The sequence below is a fragment of the Poromitra crassiceps genome (assembly GCF_964638095.1).
Source record: "Poromitra crassiceps genome assembly, chromosome: 4".
In the NCBI taxonomy this organism is placed as follows: Eukaryota; Metazoa; Chordata; class Actinopteri; order Beryciformes; family Melamphaidae; genus Poromitra; species Poromitra crassiceps.
The window spans coordinates 33,680,175-33,702,793 of record NC_139626.1 but is presented as its reverse complement, the minus strand read 5'-3'; the positions used below and the strand labels follow the sequence as shown (position 1 = coordinate 33,702,793).

The following is a 22,619-nucleotide window of genomic DNA, read 5'->3' as shown; positions in this document are numbered from 1 at the left end:
TCCTGTTTCCTTAAAATGTTTCACCTTAAGGAGAAGACTTATTGTAAGGGCGTTTTGTGCAACCGATTTTATTTTATGGAAACCTTAACTCGGACTTTAAGGAAAATCTTAACTTAAGGTGTTTTGTGCAACCAGCCCCAGGGACTGTGCCATGGCTTCCGCCCTGTGCTTTGTCGTGGTGGGCATTTCAACTCCAGCACTGTCGAAGGACGGTTTCCACAAACCCCACACTCTCTGGCAAAAACAAAGGCAGAGGTCTGTGTTCCTGGTGCAGTGGCGTCAGTCAGATTGCAGTTCTGCTCTCCCTCATTTGAAACACTTATCATAAAATATAACGCGTTCTACTCTCCACGTGAATTCAGTTAATTCATTCTGATTGGTGTCTACAGTACATACCACCAAAGAGCGACACAGAGGAGGCACCACGCTTGCTTGCTGATCAGATTATGAATGAGGAGAGAAAAACCCGGACTCCCTGGTTGTTTTACTCAGCGACTTCAATCAGGGAAAAGTATCCCAAGAGCTCCCTAAATACCGCCGGCTGATCACATGATCACATGATCACATGATCACATGCCCGACTAGAGGTGAGAATGTATTAGACCACTGCTACTGCACCATCAAAAATGGGAGAACAATGATGAAGATTTGAGTAGTATAGTACCGGCAAGAACTCCAATCCACTTTCACCCCTGCTACCTGCTCGCCTGCTACTACCTAATGGCAACTTTTCTCAAAACTTGCAATGCAATTTGTGAAGATTTATGTGTTTTTTTGCGGTAAAATTGCGGGAACTGACAAAATTGCAAGTTGAGGAACCTGTTTTGCAATTTTTGCGGAAAAATCACGGGAATATTGAAAAATTGCAAAAAAATATTGGTTGAGATTGGTTGAATTAATTAATTATTGCTATGCCAAAATTGCAACTTCCTGGAGGGACTGGTTATCTAGTATAGGGATATACAGCCGCAGCAACTTGGGATGATCACATTGTGTCTCTTTCGACAGCATGCCTCCAGGACAGACTCCACTAGACTAGTCACTAGACAGATTCCTGCAGCATCAGTCACCAAGACACCCCCGCTACAAGGAGATGAAGGAGCGCACAGAGGGCGCACGAACGAGGAATGAAATATGAGAGGAGCAGCAGCAGGAGGAACCCGAAAGATCAGAGGATGTTAAAAAGGTTTCGGGTTCACTCCTCAATTTTTCCTTAAGTGTAGTTTTCTGTCAGCTTTTATGCATTTAGCTGACACCATCCAGGGCGAGCAACAATGACACGACTGTGCTATTTCCCCCCTTCTTCCCATAAGAACAAAATGTCCAAGGGCATGAAAAACAGTCTGAACAAACGGTTACCATAACATCATCATTCTCCATCCTGAAGGAAAGGCTTTTCAAAGGCTAAAGCTTCTCTCTCCATCTCATCTGAGCAGTGGAAGGAGGGGGGGGAGGGAACGCAGAAACTCCAGATCAATCTAGCTGATAGACCGTCTCATTATGGCAGAGATTACAGTTATGTAAGGGATGGGATCCTGGGAAGCCATGGAGGATGGGTGGGTAGAGACAGCGGGTAGAGACAGGTGGGTAGAGACAGGTGGGTAGAGACAGGTGGGTAGAGACAGGTGGGTAGAGACAGGTGGGTAGAGACAGCGGGTAGAGACAGGTGGGTAGAGACAGGTGGGTAGAGACAGGTGGGTAGAGACAGCGGGTAGAGACAGGTGGGTAGAGACAGGTGGGTAGAGACAGGTGGGTAGAGACAGGTGGGTAGAGACAGGTGGGTAGAGACAGCGGGTAGAGACAGGTGGGTAGAGACAGGTGGGTAGAGACAGGTGGGTAGAGACAGGTGGGTAGAGACAGCGGGTAGAGACAGGTGGGTAGAGACAGCGGGTAGAGACAGGTGGGTAGAGACAGGTGGGTAGAGACAGGTGGGTAGAGACAGGTGGGTAGAGACAGCGGGTACGCCTCAGTGATGAGCAGAGAGCGTTGGTAGAAAAAATGCAGACAGCCCTCAATCAAATCCCTTCATTCCCTCCCACTTGAAGGAGCATCTACACACACAAACACACACCATGTTCCATATGTAGCGCCACAGTGAGCTGCGGCGTGTCTACTATGAATAATTAACGACCATGTACATGCCCCGTACGTAGTCTGAATTTATAATTGCCGACAGGACATGTGTGAACAAGTGTATGGATGAGAAAAGAAGACGTCGTATAGCATGTTCTGCATGGAATAGCACATACATTAATACTCACCTCTCCGCTCACGCGTGGAGAAAAAAGCCTGCACGGATGTGCCCTTTAAATCTTTAACCAGCGTTTCCGAGGAGGAGCAATCCATTATGAGAGAGAGAGGGGTCATCGGACCAGAACGGGCCAACGTGGTTAAATACATGCTGGAATAATGGCTGGATAATGAAATTAATATCATCCCCGGCTGCCGGTCACCTTGACACGACACGATTGAGAATTGCGGCACGTGTGCTCACCAGAGGTCCTGACCATCAACTACACGTGTGCTCACCAGAGGTCCTGACCATCAACTACACGTGTGCTCACCAGAGGTCCTGACCATCAACTACACGTGTGCTCACCAGAGGTCCTGACCATCAACTACACGTGTGCTCACCAGAGGTCCTGACCATAAACTACACGTGTGCTCACCAGAGGTCCTGACCATCAACTACACGTGTGCTCACCAGAGGTCCTGACCATAAACTACACGTGTGCTCACCAGAGGTCCTGACCATCAACTACACGTGTGCTCACCAGAGGTCCTGACCATCAACTGCACCCAACGGCTCAGATAGTGTCAAGTGTGTGTGAGTTGAGCCAAAGCCTTTTCCAAAAGACTTAGTGTCCTTGCAAGAGTTTTCCCTGCCCTATATAACCTTGTATCAGACTCTTATAAGCCTACAATATTGTGCTCTGATTGTGAAATTATTCTCCATATAGTGGGCAAATGGATTGATGAATTCAATTAGGCCTGCAGGGAGGGTGTGTGGGTGTGGGTGTGTGTGTGTGTGTGTGTGTGTGTGTGTGTGTGTGTGTGTGTGTGTGTGTGTGTGTGTGCGTGCGCAGGCGTGTCAGGGACTCCTCCTGTGGCGAAGGCTAATGGCATATGATAATCCTCTAGGCTGGGGTCTTAACTGTGCTGCAGCTAGCTATCGAAGAAATGAACATGTTTAACAGGAACATCAGCTGAGGAGATTTAAGACAAGACGTTAACACCACATCACATCACAGCAGCCTAAAGCCGTTATCGCATTCAACGTTAGTAATGTCTTCAGGGTGATGGATGAGGCAACTGCTTGACTTTTCAAACAAAATCTCATCAGTCACTTTTACTGTGGCGGTAAGGAGGGGAGAATCTAGATTCAGAGTTTGAACCTTCTAGTCAAACAACATACAAATAAATATTTTTGGCCCTAGCTGTCCTAGCCTGATTCCATTCTCCCGAATCACGTCCCGCACACTCTTCAGGTCAGGCGATTCAGAGTCTGGTGTGGCTCTAGTCAACGGCTTGTTCTCGCTCGCTCGGAGAAACCATTGAGCCAATAAGTACCTTGGAACGTGGGACTAAAGTTTGAACCGTTTGTGTAATGGTTTTTCATTGCCGTTTCGACATAATAGATTTGTTGAAATCCCCGCCTAACCACCATATTTGCAAAATGGATATTTTTGTCTATAGGACGAATCAGCGTGACGTCCCTTGACACCCAGAAATGCGGAACCCCGAGGCAGTTAATAGTATGAGTTGTGCCAAACAAACGTTAATATCTCAAAAACTATACATCACATCGCTTATATTTTGACATTCTGAGTTAATTTTGACAAGTCTCGTAAAGTCCCGCGATACTTTCCTGCCGACTGGCCAACTACAGGTAGGACGCTTTGCGGTGGTGGTTTTAGCGTAACCTATGTGGGGTTTGGCATACCCTTGTTATTTCGAATCCCACATAGGTTACGCCAAACCCCACATAGGTTACGCTAAAACCAGCACCGCAAAGCGTCCTACCTGTAGTTGGCCAGTCGGCAGGAAAGTATCGCGGGACTTTACGAGACTTGGTGACCGAGATCACGTTTGGGGCAATTTGATCCCTGGGAGCCTCCAGGAAATGGCCTGGGGCGAAATATCACTCTGGTGGATGTTGAGGGATCACATTACCACGACATGTGGCGAAAACGGGAATAAAAATAGCTATTTAGATGCAGGAAAGACAGGCTCACACTTGGCCCCAAATCAGCTCCATTTTACAACTGACTTGGACGCTATTGATCTCAAAACAACGCTAGGACGGCCAGAAACGCCGCGGACATCGCTGGGTGAGTGGCCAAATCATAATTATTGCCAGGAGATGGGTCCAGGTTAAAAAAAAACGAAATTCTCCTTTAATGCGGCAGTCACTAGTGTCACGGCACCCCAGCTAGTGGTTAGTTATTAAGTTTAACATTAGCTCAATGTCCTTTGGCCCCGCCCTCAAGTCAGGCACATATCATCTGCAAACATGTGACAAACATGGCTACTAACCAATCCGAGCGTGACACTAGTGATTGATTTGGGGAAAATAAACCACACAGAAACAAGGCAATCTCACACTGGATAATGGAGCGGTGAGGAAATGGCCATTCAGTCTGGTTATCAGGCGATGTAAGCAGAACTTCACATGCTTGAAACCCATACAGCCGATGGGAGTCCATCAACCACCCTACCTGCTCATTGTAAGGAAAGCCAGTGTGACCAGTACAAATGTTATAACTAGCCCCTGATTGGGGCCTCCCTACCCTCCTTACCTGCCCTCTTGAACCTGTCCAGCAGGTTGTGTCTGACTGCCCCCTGCAGGTTGAAGTAGTCGTCGTCCTCATCGGGGCTCTTCAGGTACAGAGGAATGTGCTGGAACACCAGGACATGTTTGGGTTTGGGTTCCTGGACCAAGACACATGTGAGGGATAAATACATCGCTGGTCACCAACGACCAAATCCAATGGTTCTGTCCTATATGGCAGCAGACTGCCATTATCTCAACAAGAACAAAGTCCAGACTACTCAGTCGTAGCAAAATAACACATTACCGTACCCTGCATACATAAATCAGGCTAGAATCAAATAACACATTACCGTACCCTGCTTAACACCTACATAAATCAGTCTAGAATCAAATAACACATTACTGTACCCTGCTTAACACCTACATAAATCAGCCTAGAATCAAATAACACATTACCGTACCCTGCTTAACACCTACATAAATCAGCCTAGAATCAAATAACACATTACTGTACCCTGCTTAACACCTACATAAATCAGCCTAGAATCAAATAACACATTACCGTACCCTGCTTAACACCTACATAAATCAGCCTAGAATCAAATAACACATCACTGTACCCTGCTTAACACCTACATAAATCAGCCTAGAATCAAATAACACATTACTGTACCCTGCTTAACACCTACATAAATCAGCCTAGAATCAAATAACACATTACCGTACCCTGCTTAACACCTACATAAATCAGCCTAGAATCAAATAACACATTACTGTACCCTGCTTAACACCTACATAAATCAGCCTAGAATCAAATAACACATTACCGTACCCTGCTTAACACCTACATAAATCAGCCTAGAATCAAATAACACATCACTGTACCCTGCTTAACACCTACATAAATCAGCCTAGAATCAAATAACACATTACCGTACCCTGCTTAACACCTACATAAATCAGTCTAGAATCAAATAACACATTACTGTACCCTGCTTAACACCTACATAAATCAGTCTAGAATCAAATAACACATTACTGTACCCTGCTTAACACCTACATAAATCAGTCTAGAATCAAATAACACATTACTGTACCCTGCTTAACACCTACATAAATCAGCCTAGAATCAAATAACACATTACTGTACCCTGCTTAACACCTACATAAATCAGCCTAGAATCAAATAACACATTACAGTACCCTGCTTAACACCTACATAAATCAGTCTAGAATCAAATAACACATTACCGTACCCTGCTTAACACCTACCGTAAATTCCGGACTATAAGCCGCGGCTTTTTTCCCGTTTTTTGGCCCCTGCGGCTTATATAACGGTGCGTCTTATCTATGGATTTTTTCAGAAAAAAAAAAAAAAAAAAAAAAAAATCTCTCTTTTTTAGCACTCTTTCTAACTATAAATCCACTTCTGTTTTAATTTCCTCTCTTGCCCTCTTTTCACCACACCGCGGACACTGTGTGCACTGTAAAAATAAACAACGGTGGTGTTGTGTTATGTTGTTTTGTTGAAATGTTACGGTAATACGGTAAATGGGAGCTTCCTCAAACAGCCATCTCTTTCCCGACAATCCCCTCTGTGCGTGACCACTTACATATGGTAATTACGGTAAGCAAACGGCCACAAGCCCATCAACTCCCTCCCCCGACTACCAGGAGAAAATCACAAACTTCGGCGAATTCACACAAAGGAAGATCAAGGAATATTCCATCGAACCGGAGCAGATCATAAATATGGATGAAGTGCCTTTGACGTTCGACCTGCCACTCACTCGGACTGTTAACAAGAAGCGCCCTGGAGGATTCTTTCACCAAAAAAAAGCTTTGCTCGTTCTCGACAGCATGAGAACGAGCAGTAGATGATCATGAGGTGGTTTTTCAGACGTGTCGATATAGCAGTTTATCGCAAAAGTGTAATGGAAACACATTTTTCGCATTTGCACGTCATGTGACCCATATTATCCCTTGGAAAAGGAGCGGAAAATAAGTTTGGTAAGTAAGGTTCGATAGCCGTGTCAAAACCTCCGCAGCAAGTGGAAAACTTTGAAGCAACGCTACCTAGCAGAAAGACGAGTGTTGTGCAAAAGCGTAGCCGGGCAAATTAGATAATGTTTAATGGCAGAAATCGGTCCATGGTGACAGCAGGCTGCCTGTGTGCGCGCATTTGGCACAGCGGCGAGATGAGAGGATGAAAAGCACACACTGGTGCGGTGGTGCTGTCTGAAGTGAATACAGTGACTGTGAGTAGGCTAATACATTGCACACGTTTCAGGTGCAATTATAGAACCAAATCAGCCTTTTCCCCCCTCCATCTCTAAATCGGACCAGTTGTAGGCTATTAGGCTACCTTTTTTCCTCTGCCTGTCGCGCTGACTGCATTCACGCAGCCAGCAACATTTTGCGACTCATTTTCTTTTGAATTGATAATCAGGCTCGTTTATATGCATTGTAACTTCATGTTGGGATTTCCATTGACCATTGGTTGGATTTGAGCATGCAGGGGACGGGATATGGGGCAGATCCCCGTGCGTAATCACTGTGGCAGCTGCTGCAACGGGGAATCACTCAAACGCAACTTCAATGGAAACGCCTACAAGTCGCAATTGTACATTGTCGAAGTTGTAGAAATATCGCAATTCTTTTGCGAAAAACTGTAATGGAAACACAGCTATAGATGAAGAGGAGTTCGTTGGTTTTGAGTGACAATGAAGGAGAGAGGAGAGTGGTTGACGAAGCCACCCTGAACCTGTTCGTTTCCGACACTGAAGATGAGGACTTTGGTGGTTTCAGTACGCAGGAAGAAGAGGAAGACGAGCATTAGTGACTTGACTTCTCTGGTTACAGGTTTGCTGCACATATAGCCTATTGTTGTGTGATTTTGTCTGGGGATTAGTGACCTGACTTTTGTTTTGTTTTGTTGAAATGTTAATAAATGGGAGCTTCCCCAAACAGCCATCGCTTTCCCGACATTCCTCTCTGTGCACGAACCCTTTCATATGGTAATTAAACATCAAAACACCCGCGGCTTATAGACCGGTGCGGCTTATAGAAGAAAAAAATAGTCAATTTTGGTCCCGCGGCTTATACACCGGTGCGTCTTATAGTCCGGAATTTACGGTACATAAATCAGCCTAGAATCAAATAACACATTACTGTACCCTGCTTAACACCTACATAAATCAGCCTAGAATCAAATAACACATTACTGTACCCTGCTTAACACCTACATAAATCAGCCTAGAATAAAAACACACCGTCCTACCGTTGAGGAGGAGGCGGAGGCTCGGCTTAGCTGCTCCTCCAGCCAGCTCTCCTGAGCCTCCTTCAGTTGAGGGCAGGCCGAGGCATCATAGAACAGCTGGGAGTTCAGCACCAGGCAGAGGACTCCACCCACCTGGGACGCCATGAGAGGGAAAACACACAGACATGGGACTCAGGTTCACAGCGCCTATACCTCATTCATGTTTTGAACCTTTTTTAAAGGCCATGGACCGCATGATGGCGACAATAATGATTACTGTACAACTTACAGAATTGAAGATTCTCTTAATTTTTTTATAATTTTGTTATTACACATTTATGTATTTATCATTAATTGTAATTATTTTATTTTTTGTATATTGTTATCATAAATCATCATTAAAAAATGTCACCTAATAATTTTCAAATAAAATCACCTATTTATTTTATGTGCACTCCAGGGAGTATAAACCAGTTCATTCGTTTTAGGAATGGCATTTATCCGCTTTTGCAAAGGAACTCTTTTGTCGATGTGAATATGAAGGTATATTAAAACTAGGTCACCTATGTATGTAGTAATGTGAATATAAAGGTATATTAAAAACTAGGTCGCCTCTGTAGTAATGTGAATATAAAGGAATATTAAAACTAGGTCACCTATGTATGTAGTAATGTGAATATAAAGGTATATTAAAAACTAGGTCACCTCTGTAGTAATGTGAATATGAAGGTATATTAAAACTAGGTCACCTATGTATGTAGTAATGTGAATATAAAGGTATATTAAAAACTAGGTCAACTCTGAAGTAATGTGAATATGAAGCAGGTATATTAAAACTAGGTCCCCTATGTAGTAATGTGAATATGAAGAAGGTATATTAAAACTAAGGTCACCTATGTAGTAATGTGAATATGAAGAAGGTATATTAAAACTAAGGTCACCTATGTAGTAATGTGAATATGAAGAAGGTATATTAAAACTAGGTCACCTATGTAGTAATGTGAATATGAAGAAGGTATATTAAAACTAGGTCACCTATGTAGTAATGTGAATATGAAGAAGGTATATTAAAACTAGGTCACCTATGTAGTAATGTGAATATGAAGAAGGTATATTAAAACTATGTCACCTATGTAGTAATGTGAATATGAAGAAGGTATATTAAAACTAGGTCACCTATGTAGTAATGTGAATATGAAGAAGGTATATTAAAACTATGTCACCTATGTAGTAATGTGAATATGAAGAAGGTATATTAAAACTATGTCACCTATGTAGTAATGTGAATATGAAGAAGGTATATTAAAACTAGGTCACCTATGTAGTAATGTGAATATGAAGAAGGTATATTAAAACTAGGTCACCTATGTAGTAATGTGAATATGAAGAAGGTATATTAAAACTAGGTCACCTATGTAGTAATGTGAATATGAAGGTATATTAAAACTAGGTCACCTATGTAGTAATGTAAATATGAAGAAGGTATATTAAAACTCGGTCACCTATGTAGTAATGTGAATATGAATAAGGTATATTAAAACTAGGTCACCTATGTAGTAATGTGAATATGAAGAAGGTATATTAAAACTAGGTCACCTATGTAGTAATGTGAATATGAAGGTATATTAAAACTAGGTCACCTATGTAGTAATGTGAATATGAAGAAGGTATATTAAAACTAGGTCACCTATGTAGTAATGTGAATATGAAGAAGGTATATTAAAACTAGGTCACCTATGTAGTAATGTGAATATGAAGGTATATTAAAACTATGTCACCTATGTAGTAATGTGAATATGAAGAAGGTATATTAAAACTAGGTCACCTATGTAGTAATGTGAATATGAAGAAGGTATATTAAAACTATGTCACCTATGTAGTCATTTGAATATGAAGGTATATTAAAACTAGGTCACCTATGTAGTAATGTGAATATGAAGGTATATTAAAACTAGGTCACCTATGTAGTAATGTGAATATGAAGGTATATTAAAACTAGGTCACCTATGTAGTAAAAATGTGTTCACATTTGTTTAAATCTGTGCTCTATGGCCAGAGAAAATTGAGAACCCAGAGCATGCAAGTGATGGATTCATGGCCCACAGGCAAAGTGAGCAGCTCTGTGCTCCCCCACCAAGTGCCCCCCGCTGTCAGCAACACAGACCACACAGGCTAGCCAAGGAAATGAGGGACAACACCAACCACAGCCACCAAGAACCTCCACAGACTGGCATGGGCCACACACAACACCGCCTCAACACAGAAACAAGAACGTAAGTTAAGTCGTAATAGTGGCTCCACATCTCTGCTCCGAGGCGACATTATATTGTAAATCGGTCAAACTGTCTAGGACAGTGCTGACCAATTTGGGCCGCGCTCTGTTTGTTCCCCCCCCCCCCCCCCCGATTTTTTTTCCAGAATGCAACTCGGGCAAGTTATCAGATATCTGCACTGATTGCAAAGGGTGGACGAGCTTTTTCATGTGGTGACTTTGTGAACCAGTGTCTGAATGTGGCTGCGGATACTGTGTTCACTGCTGAGATTGCATCCCTGCAAATTGTCATGGCAAATTGTTTACAAAAGATGGACAATAATCCTGGTCTCTCTCCTGGTCAAAAATGGTCAAAAATGTGTTTTCCAAACTTTTCAAAATATCTCAAACATTTTCCAGACGGACCTTAAGGGTCCTTATGGCAACTTTGTAGAGCAGATTCACCTGAACATCTGGGGGGGAAAGTTTGAAAATCAGACAAACGGCGTGGAAGTTATGGCCTTTAACGTAAAACCTTTAATTATAGTGCCACCTTCAGGCCGATTCCAAAAATCTTTCTTGAGCAGAAACCAGCCAACAATATCTGTCATTGTGCCAAATTTCAGGGGTCTACCATTTACCAACTGACGGGAATTTAACCAGCACAATAACAATAGGGTTTCAGCCCCTTCGGGGCTTGAACCCCTAATAAATCAAAAAGATAACCCATGGTTCAAATTAAACAAAGGCACGTGTTTTGGCAGCATGGCCTGACCCTCTCAAGCAGAAAAACCCAACTGAATTTATAGTGAGTTCAATTCACACCTAGGCTCTCTTCAGCCTGTACCATGACACTGGAGGTCATCTCCACATTAACCTTACTAGAACGACGGGGACACACCATCGCGGAAGCGGAGGCAGTTTCATTTCGGTGTTCTTATGAAGAGCGGAGAGCGATCCCAGCAGCCGCGACGCGTCTGTCTCGCATCCTACAGCGATTTTCTGGTCTATTGATCTACTTCTGACGTGAGCCGCGAGCAGCCAGGCAGGAAGTCAGTAGAAGTTGTGACCGGCGCGGAGAAAATGGTCAGGCTCCTGCTCGACGCTTCTGTGACACGCTGTGACGGAGACGTTTCTTGTGTGTCCCAGGTGTTAGGATGTCCAATTACATTGTTGAGATTGAGAATCAGTTTGCAGCTCATATTGTTAGGCAGGAGACTAGTGGATTCAGGCGCAGACACTTGACGGGCTCGAAACACCGGAACTGGCAACGGGTAAGCTTGCGAGCGAGAGTAAAGACTAGATGCAGGCTGTTGCAGAAGTACACCGTAAACTGAATTTACGATCAAACACGGAGAGCTGGCAGAACTGACTCTTATAGCCCATCATAAGTGAAATCACCAACCTTCAACAGTGAGGTGTAGATCATCAATGATGACATCATTTTCCATTATGACATCATCACTGTGGCATGAACACTGTTGGCATCCTTGGTGACCTCATCTAACAGTGGTGACATCATCTAACACGTGCCCAATACGTCGATAGTGTGGTAGATCGCATGGCATTGAGGATTTTTTTATTTTTTTTAACTCATTCTCTGCCAAAGACGTACCCGGACGTACTTTTAACAATGGCGTTCTGTGCCAAAGACGTACTCGGACGTACTTTCATGTTTTGGCTGTTTACATTACCGGTACATCAGACACTTTCCCAGCCTGTGACATTGTTTCAGGTCAAACTGATAAAAGGAACCCACTAGTTTAGTATTTATGGGTGGAGCCTATGGTCGAAACAGAGTCCGACCCAGAGTTCTCGGATGGCGACGATGGCGAGGAAGACGCCGGCGTTTTTGTTGTTGCTCCACGACGGAGCGCCAGGGCGAGAAGGCTCCCCTTCACAGCGTTCTGATCCGTCTGACACAGATGAATCGGAGGAGGAGAAATGGGTGCCACTTGGAGAGCGATGACGATGGTAAAAAGTAGCCTATTTCTTGTATCGCGTTTGAGATGAAATGATCACACACACAACATTCGAGTATAATTGTCACGCATCGTTTATAACTTATGCCGCCGGCATGACTCGCTTCAAGGGAGAGCTCTGTCACACTCAAGGGAGGGGGAATCACATGGATACGTCAAACGCGTCAAACCGCGTCACACACCCGTCCCCAGCAACCAAGGCGAAACATGTGTCACATAAACATTTCAAAGTTTACAGCACTAACGTAGCTATTGTGTGATCTTCTGTGCTAACGTTAGTTATGAGAGGTAACGTGACAGCAGGTAACGTTACAGCACTCGTTATTCCTGTGTGTGTGTGTGTGTGTGTGTGTGTGTGTGTGTGTGTGTGTGTGTGTGTGTGTGTGTGTGTGAGAGAGAGAGAGTGTGTGAGTGTGACCACATAAGGGTTCGTTCCATTTGTTTATGCTTTTATCAAGCTAAGCTAAAAATCCACATGGCAACTGTAAAAGTAAATTATTTATTTTATTTTGTGCACATATTTATCATACTTTGATAAATACTGCGGCCAAGCCTCATCTGTCAAGAAACCCCAGGGGCCAGACTCTCTCTCTCTCTCTCTCTGTAGCCGCTCACTGGGCGGGATGGACCGACACAGCTCCCTCAAATACATTCTCTTATTTTTTATTTTTTATTTATTTATTTGGGAAAACAAATACTGTATAATGTGTCTGATGTGTCACTGAGGCAAAAAATAAAAGGCTCAAAAGAGAGTTCTGCTTGAAACGGTGTCCTTCACTAAAAACCTCTTTTTCTCCTATTTTCTGTTCCAAGGAGGGCATTTTTAGTGAAAACAAGCTGACTTCCACTGCTTGTAACTAAACAAGGAAACATGGTAGAGTTTCAGTTTTTTACAAGGGGTAAGAAGAGAGTCTCTGCTTTATTGTGAGATATGTTGTGTAATTTTATTCCTAGCACAGAATATTCTGTGGGTCCTGGAAGATCAGGAAATATGCTCAAAATCCTGGCACTGGGAGCACACAGACCGAAATGACCCTGGCAGAGAATGAGTTAATAATAAAATAAAATATAATGGAATTACATGCAGTTGTTTATTTTAAAGGCCCATTCCGTTGGTTTTGGCGAGAAATAAATGTGCACAAAGTGTTTATTATTGGCACTGAGTGAATGCGCCTTGACGTCACTTAAAAATGGCGACCAGGGGCGTTTCTCTCCGACCAGCCGTTCAGAAGATACATGGAAAACCGCAGTTTCGAAGTGGATAGCATCTCCCGCCACAGCTAGAGGATGTGACGTCTCGCGCGTTCACGTCGAGCTTGTCTCTTGTCCTAGACGCTAACAGGAAATGGCTGAAGTAGCTTTTAACGTTATGCTCGTCGCTAGCTGCTAGCTAAAGGAAACAACAAACACAGACTCCAGAAAAAGTCCAGACTAAATAAATAAATATTTATCTAATGAAGCCCGTCTGGCCAGACAGCAGCAATGTGACCGACATCGGGGGGAAACTAGAGTCAGGACTGTGTTTTCGGTTAGGGAACTTGCTGCTTGTAGCTAGTGTAATGTGGTTTTGACCAGATAACGTTAGCTGCTTGCTAATGGATTTTCAAGATTCAAGATTTTTACTGTCACTCCGTAGTACAAGTATCTGACCACCTGGTCAGAAACTCTGCTAACATTACCGTTTTGTGTGAAGTAATGCAACCCTAACGTTACTACCATTATGCTTATGGTCATGGAACATTATTGTTTGACTGCATTTAGCTGCGGTGGTGATTCGTTAGCTTGATGCTATACGCGGCTAACTAATAGATTTAGCTATATTTATAGAAATTACCACCAGCCCCACTAATAACGTTACTGTCTTGTGTTGATAATGAATCTAACAGTCGGAAATATGCCTAACGTTAGCCTACTGTCTGTTATGCTTACGGTACATTGTTTTGACGGCTATTTCCTGGCTTGTGCTAACATGAGTATCCACTTCCCGCAGCCAGCAGGCTCTGACTGCAGTGGGACTGCACATACTAGTAATGTTAGCTTGATGCTAATCGCGGCTAACTAATATTAATTTACATTTATAGAAATTACCACCAGCCCCACTAATAACGTTACCGTCTTGTGTGGATAATTAATTTAACAGTCCTAAATATGCCTAACGTTACTGTTATGCTTATGAAACATTGTTTGATTGTTCAGTTTGGTCAACTCCAGGCATTACCGTACATAAAGGGGGAGCAGGCTATTTCCTGGCTTTTGCTAACATGAGTATCGACTTGCCCGCAGCCAACGCAAGCCAAAACACGACCAAACATGCCACAATAACCCCCTAATTCATCCAGAATCCTTCCTGGGCATCTCGAGGCTGATCTGACCGATAAATTGTCCAGGTTGCCGTTTTCAAGTGACTTTTATGAGTTAACGTTACAAAGCAACGAACAGCTCTGCTGTTGCCAGGCAACTGCTTGTGCGCGTGCGAGTATGGTGCCCGCGCGTCAGCTCGTTCACACGCTGCCTGCAGTTACACTAACGGCCACCGGCGTCAGTAATAGTGAGTTTTGACGGATTGGGCCTTTAATTATGGATCATAATACAATGCAATTGTATTGTAAAGTGAGAAAAAATAAATCATGTATTGGGGGAAAAAGTGATGCATCGATTTAAGATGCATCGATGTGTATGCGTTTGCGATGTTGAAACTGGACTGGTAGATCTCCGGAGGCTGGCAACTTAGAAAAGTAGATCTTGGGTCAAAAAAGTTTGGGCACCCCTGATCTAACACATATGAGCTGCAAAAAGATTCTCAATGTGCATAAAGCGATTCCTTACCCGTTTCCGTCGTCGTATTGCAGATCTGAAGATCTTATATTCCCCGTAAAGAAGGTAGTAGTATGTCCGGAGGTGTTCAAATGATATTCCTGCATGAAACAACCGTTTAAATGCAGTCTTTCGACAGCCTGTGCCAAATTTAGGACAGGCGTCCCAGTGCCGACAGGAACATTGGGAGGCGAAGGGAAGGTAATGGAGCTACTGTAGGTCTACTGGTGTTTGTGCCTCAACAAGTTCATACCACCAAATCTGTAGAGTAGGTTATACAGTGAATACTGCCCATACAGTACAGTGCTCTACAGCGTTCTGAAGGCACCACTACAGTAGCTGCTTCCTGGTCCAAATGCCGATCCAAATTTTATTTGACATAATTTGCATATACTACCGACATTGTAATAATACAAAGCTGGTTGAAAATCGGCAAAGTAGCCCTTTAATGCAGTCCTTTCCTGTGCAAATGAAGGGCAGAATGGCAGAAACTAAAATAATACTAATAATGTTATTAATTGGCTTTGGAGTGAAGCAGTATCATGTTTTAAATTAGTTATCAAAACTTCCCTTTACATATTCCTTTAATCTTTGGCTTTTATTCGTTTGATCCTTACTGCCTTGTCTGAGGTTTATTTATTCAATCTGTCTTTCATCCCTGTGGCTGGAACTACTTTTTACTTCCTTGTTCTTTGTTTTTTGATCATTTATTTTAATTTAATTCTTCTTCTTTTTTCTTTGGCTCTGGATCACTTTGTAACTTTGTTTGAAAAAGAGCTGTTATTAGTAATACTTGGAACAAGATAGATAATAGCATTTTTCTGCTAAGAATCCATACTTTTACCATAATGGGATTGGTAACCCCCCCCCAGAATGTGAAAAGTGAATACCTCTGCATTGTTGCCCTAGCCACCTCCTCCCTGGAAAAACATGTGCACCTAGAAGCTGTTTTGATTGGGCTCCCGTTGTGATGTCACAATGGGAGCTATTTGCATATTTGCATATTATGTTCTGTTACAGAGTTCTCTTCTACAAGGCGCTGCCATGTTGGTTTGGGAGTTCTTCTGCATCTGCACCCTCCCCTCCTCAATCAGCCAATCAGAGCAGCGTCTCATTATCATGGCATCCCCGCCCACTCGGAACAGCACATAGTTAAAAAGGGGAGAAACAAACGGAGAGGATGGAGAGGCCCCACAGCACCTGGACTTGTGTTGTGTGTGTTTTTTTTGGGGGAAGGGGGGGGGGGGGGGTTTGCAACAGAATTCATACCCTTCTTTTAAAGACCACAGAAAAATGTTTTAAACAGCTAAAAACAGCATAATATGGGACCTTTAACCCCAAAAGCCAAGCCAGGGACAGAGGCTGCAAATTAGCCTTGGCTAGAAACCCACATGCATGGCATCCATTTTGTTATTTGATCAATATTTTATATATATTGTATTTTATATTTAATGCATTTGTCCCTGTTAAATGATTAAATAAATATGAATCTGAGCAAACAGCACACCTCAGCCCCCTCTCCTCCCTGCTCCTGCTCACCCAGAAGCTGAAGTAGTCATCCCCCCAGGCGCTGCAGTACTGCTGCACCGTGCCGGGGGTGGGGGTGTTGCCCAGGTCATGGTTGCCACTGACAAACACCAGCGGGATGGAGGGATCTGTCCCCCTCAGGGCCGCCTTCAGATCCCGCTCCTGACCCTCCCTCAACGGGTTGTCTGGGAGAGGAAGAGGAAGACAGGCATCAACAAAAGACGTACGCAAAGCAATAGGGATGCACCGATGATATTAACATTGCTGTTATGGCCGATAACAGATATTTACCGTCCTCAATATGATCTGTATAAAAACAAGTTTCTATGATAATACAATGTTGTACATGCTGAAAAACATGTAAACACTGTGAATTTGAAAAGGTAATATCTTTCTTTATCTGCTAAACATCTGGAAAAGCCCATAAGTCATAGATTCACCGCATTGTTTCCTCTAAATATGAAAGTTTTGGCCGATACCGATAACCGATATTAACACATTGCTGGTATTGGCCCAATACCAATATATAAAAAAAATTACTACCACACCAACGCTTAATGACAACCTTACAACATCCTATTCCTACCTGAGCCATACAGAGGGAGCGAGGCATTAGAATAGAGAGGCAGACACATACAGTACAGCCGATTAATCCGCATCGGCCATGTCTGAGCTGTCAGTGAGCGTCTGCATCGGCCATGTCTGAACTAGTTCATCAATTATCGTTAAGGAATTGATTCGATCATGTGGAATTTTGATCGATTATTATTATTATTATTATTATTATTATTTATTATTTTTTTTATTTTTTTTGCGGACTAGGTTTGGGTGGAATTCGTTCCTCCTCGCCCCACTCCATTGCACAGCCGACTAACGTGAGGTGGAGCTTCATATAGTCTCTAGTTTTCTGGCTGGGCACGGGCCTTTGTGCCAACAAAACTGTTTTAAACATGGGGACACAAACAAACACCCAGCGGTCTGCGGACCTCAGTGAGGCTCAGGCCTGTTGATTTGACTCTTGTGCTGTCAGCTAAGCAGGAAGATGCCGATTGCCTTACATCATGTAACCTGACATGTAACATGTTTGTTTACCTGGCCACAGCGCTAGTGTCTGATATTCTTACTACACAGCGGCATCGCCATTATAGCTGGCCGAGAACGCGCAATGTTATTACCAGACCAGAGTAAAAAAAAATATATATATATATTTATATTATTATTATTATTATTATTATTATTACACTATCGATAATCGATAATTGATCGTTAATTTTCCCGATCTTCGATTATGGAAATTGTTCAAAATGAACATCCATAGTCTGAACTGTCAGTGAGCGTCTGTCCTAGTCTTACCGGCGTTTCCCGCACAGTTGGCTCTAGTCAGCGGCTTTTTCAGCAGTCGGTAAGAGAGATCACTGTCTGAGCACACACAAAACACTGCTCATTTTCCAATTTCATCTCATCTAGGGATGTCAGCTTTTGGTTAATTTTACTTTTGAATAATATACCATCATACATTATAATTTGTGGCGGTACATACATTGCACATTCATAAAACAAAAAATACTGTTGTATGCAAATTAACCAATTGACAGACATGCTTAACGTGCACAAACGTTCTCGCCGCTTAATGGTTAACCGTTGACATCCCTAATCTCATCTGATAATTCCAATACTATATTATACTATTAATATTACAATATACGATATATATATATATATATATACACATATATATACACACATATATATACACAACAACATGACTTCGGGAAAGCCCCTTATGATATCACCCATTTAGTGCGGTTTTTCCTTATTCTTCCTTTCTTCTCCCACAAGCAAGACCAGGCAAGGGCTGACAAAGACAGTGCCATCTACAACCTTTTATCAGACATATTCTCCATTAAGCAGCTATATTAGGAAACGTTTAAGTGGTGACAAACACGAGGCAAACGCTGCTTAGTTTCATGAGTTTGGTTTCTCTATGAGCTTGGTCTAAGTCCTGGACCGAGGTCTCACGCAGGTGCACAACGTACGTGCTACAGTAGGTGACCGTTAAATGTCATATTTGTGGTGTGTTCAAAGTGCAACTTTTTAGCTGTGAAAAAGGCGGCGTGAGGCAATGCAACAGTCTGCCTTTGTTGCTGCGGTGTGTGGAGCCCCCTTTATACGAGTGTGTGGAGCCCCCTTTATACGAGTGCTGATGAAAGCTGTCAGGCTGAGAGAGTGGGTAGGTTACTACAGGTGAGAGTTGCCTAAGGGAAGGGGGGATTATTTAGGTGATAATGATGACAGCTCAGAGAATGATCAATGCACTGTACGACTTTACTTTGTATCACCATGGTTACGGAGAAGATGAGTGTTGTTCTAGTGTAAGCCTCCCCAATCCGCACAGCAAAACACTACTTTTATATATTTATTTAGTTAAGTTATTTATTTGTTGCTCTGAGCGCTGGGTAGAGCACTCGGGAAAAAGTTGTCAGATGCACTGGCCCAAGACACATGAGGCTAAGTGTTGTACACCGGGAGAGGCTTTTAGGAGAAGTCTCTTTGCGTTGTGTTAAATTGTAAAAACTGGAATAAAGAAATAAAGTCAAGCTCCCGGTCAGTTTATCATTTATTTGTCTGGCACCTGCCTACTGAGTGGATGTGCATGCTTTATTTCCTGTTCTAAATTGTAAAGACTGCACTGCTGATGCGTTCACATCAGCCACAGAGAGCTATGAAGCCACACAGAGTTCACACAGAGGACGGGCACACACAAAAAGAGGGAAAATGTTTTGAGCCAAATTAATTCCCTGCCTTGTGTGGGAGGGTGGAGGGAAGGGCAGAGAATGGGCGAGACGTAAATCTATTTATAATTTAGAATGTGTATCAAACAAACCTATCAGCCTCTGCTCTAAAGCTATTCCTTCATCCCCCTTCTTTCAATTTTTTTGTTATTTTTTATTCATCTAAGTAATTTATTTTACCTGGCCTACTTTTTGGAGCGAACGTTTCCATGGATGTGGTGGACAGGACCCGTTACATAAGAGCCCTTTTCAACAGAACATCTTGTGCATGACAGAGGGAGAAAACGGAGAGTTTAAAACCTATCCAGATAAAAGGCAGGAAGTGGTTTTCGGCCTGCCTCTCTTCCATAATTAAGCTAACCTGTCAGCTTTCAGATGGCCAATATGGCACAAATGCAAAGTAAGAGACACTTGACGGTCCTTTCTGTTTTGGTAAACAGCTTCTGTGTGAAGCTTTTATCACTGACTACATTTACAGTACATGGACACAATATTCCACTATTCTTTGAAAAATGACAATATTCTGAATTTGATAAGGGTCATTCATGTAAACAGCATATTCCAGTTGCATTTTCCGAATTTGGCCTTTTTACATTACATTAACATTACGTCATTTGGCAGACGCTTTTATCCAAAGCGACTTACAATAACACATTTTTGTCAGCAATAGAGCAATCAACTATGCAACACAGTCTATGACACCTTCAACGTCTGAAGGAATAGTGGTACAAGTTTAGCTTAGGTTCGTTTTTTTTTTTTCAAGAGAGAGAGAAAGAAGTTAGTTCAAGAAGGGCCCAGATGGAGCCTGAAAAGGTGAGTCTTTAGTCTTTTCCGAAAGATCGGCAGTGATTCGGCCGTCGTGACTGAAGGTGGAAGCTCATTCCACCATTGAGGTGCCAGGGACGAGAACAGTCGCGAACGGGATGAGCGACTTTTGAGCCCCCGTAGTGGAGGAGGGGCGAGGCGTCCTGCGCTGGTGGAGGAGCGGAGGGAATGGTGAGAGATTTGGAGCCTGACCATAGATTGTAAGTACAGTGGGGCTGTCTGGTGTATGCCCTGTAGGCCAGAACCAGTGTTTTGAATTTAATGCGTGCCAAGATGGGAAGCCAGTGAAGGTCCCGGAAGAGGGGAGTGACATGAGAGAATTTGGGTTGGTTGAATACCAGAAGGGCTGCAGCGTTCTGAATGAGCTGAAGCGGTCGGATGGCTACAGCAGGTAGCCCAGTGAGAAGAACATTGCAGTAGTCCAGGCGAGAGATGACAAGTGCCTGCACCAGGAGTTGTGTTGCTTCCCTTGTGAGAAACGGACGGATTTTGCGGACGTTGTACAGGGAGAACCTACAGGACCGGGCAGTTGCTGCGATGTAGGCTGAGTTGGACAGCTGATTGTCAAGGATCACTCCAAGGTACTGTTTCTGAATTTAGCATTTTCCGATTAAGACGTGGGTTATTCCAGTATTAGTCGGGTTTTAGGAGGACTCTTTGATCATGTAAGTCATGTATAGAGCGCATTCGGAATATGCATCTCAATCAGAGTTTTTACCGCAGTTTGCGACGCATCTTGCCTGTTTGCGGTCAGCTGATGTGTGCTATAAGCGCTAGAAGAGGCGATATAATAATCCATCATCTCTGGCATGCGAAAAGAAAAGCCCACATTTTTGATCGGGAGGAGATGAGAAACCCAGAGTGATTCAAAGAGAGAGTGGCACCCATGGAAGTCCAAAATGCTTGCGAGATAAAACAAAATAAAAAATCCATTGGAGTGAATGGAGATGACGCAACTCTTATAACTCTATGACTCTGGCCTAACGTAGCCTACTTTTAATATGAAAAACTTGATCCAGAGCCGAGAGTCCCGACATTTCCTGGATGCAGCACTGTCGAGTTGCAGCAAAATAGACAGTTTGTGTTGTACTCTGAAAGGGTTTTTCCCCCCTTGAATCAAATTGTACATTATGTCATTAGCTTTATTTTAGCATGCAAAAGTAGCGTGAGACCCATTCCTGGCTAATGATCGAGTCTCACATTTTAGTCCTCCGCTGACGCCACTCGTTTGATCTCACCCGGCGTTAGAATTCGATGTGGGCGAGTTTCAATTCGTGTTAACGTAACGTGGTAACATGTGTTCTATTAAAGGCACTGTGTGTGATTTTTTTGTCCACTAGATGTCGCCATTTCAAACCATAACAAAACTTGTTTACCCAAACAATCTCGATCCCACCCACCAGCGCACAGCACTTCCTGGTTCCCCCACCTCCCTCCCTCCCAAGCAACGGAGATATAAACAACTATTTTGTGCATAGCCTACCTACTGCAGACGTAAGTACATAAAACAAGCACGAATGCATCTCGGCTATGTATTTGGCTTGAGTAATGACAAATTTCACATGATAGTCATAAACCTTTAGGATATTGACAATAGTCCGCTTGGTAAGACTTATTTGTATAATCTGCTAACCGATCAAAATCCATGTAATGGTTACATGGATTTTGAAAAGGTTACATTGTAACCTAACCTTTTGCATAGCCTGCCCTATTGCTAAGTACAGTTAGGCAAAACGTTGTCTAAAACCAGGTTGACATAGCTAAATTAGGATGATTTCAATTCAATGTTGGGGACATCGCTAGCTAACCACAGCTGTCTGTCAACAGTGAGTAGCTTAGCCTGTGTTTTTGTTCGTCTGCTAATACCAAGACATGGCCAAAATGTATTCATAGTGCAACGCTAGTATTTTCTCATTGTTAGAGTTGTTCAAACTAATTTCAAACGCTTGAATCACTGCTGTATTTTATAGGCAGGCAAACCAAGCTGTATGCCTGAAGCCCAGGCTAGCACCAGTGGGACAAAGAGGAGACAGGGTCGTAGAGAGGAAGGTCGGCTGTAGGACGATAGCAGATCTTGTCGACATCCTGAAGAACCGCATAGCTGATGGAACTGGTCACGTCATCCTGGTGTAGCCCATATTTTAGTTTTGCAAATAAAGTATTTTTTCTGATAAACGAAGTTGTGAAATCAATGTACTGAGAAACATCACATACACTGTCTATTATATAAAGTAGGCTATATATACACAGAAACACAAATACTGGTAGGCACTAGGCTACTGTAGCTAGACACACTCAGCTTTAGGCAAATCTAATGTTACAATGGAGAATAGTGGCCAAGAGACATGGATGAAGTCATATCAACTTTATTGGTGTACAGAAGATTGCAGACAGC

At 43.0% G+C, this 22,619-nt stretch overlaps 1 protein-coding gene across 1 annotated transcript in view; it reads right to left on the bottom strand.

Moving 5' to 3' along the window:
- The window catches only part of cpped1 (calcineurin-like phosphoesterase domain containing 1), a 92,081-nt gene that overhangs the window by 44,512 nt on the left and 24,950 nt on the right, over window positions 1-22,619 (bottom strand). The window contains exons 3-5 of the mRNA XM_083635370.1: window positions 16,620-16,792; window positions 8,055-8,186; window positions 4,800-4,932 (exon numbers count right to left, since the gene is read on the bottom strand). Of these exons, the coding sequence (XP_083491496.1) occupies window positions 4,800-4,932; window positions 8,055-8,186; window positions 16,620-16,792 (438 nt within the window). The remainder of the gene's footprint in view (window positions 1-4,799; window positions 4,933-8,054; window positions 8,187-16,619; window positions 16,793-22,619) is intronic.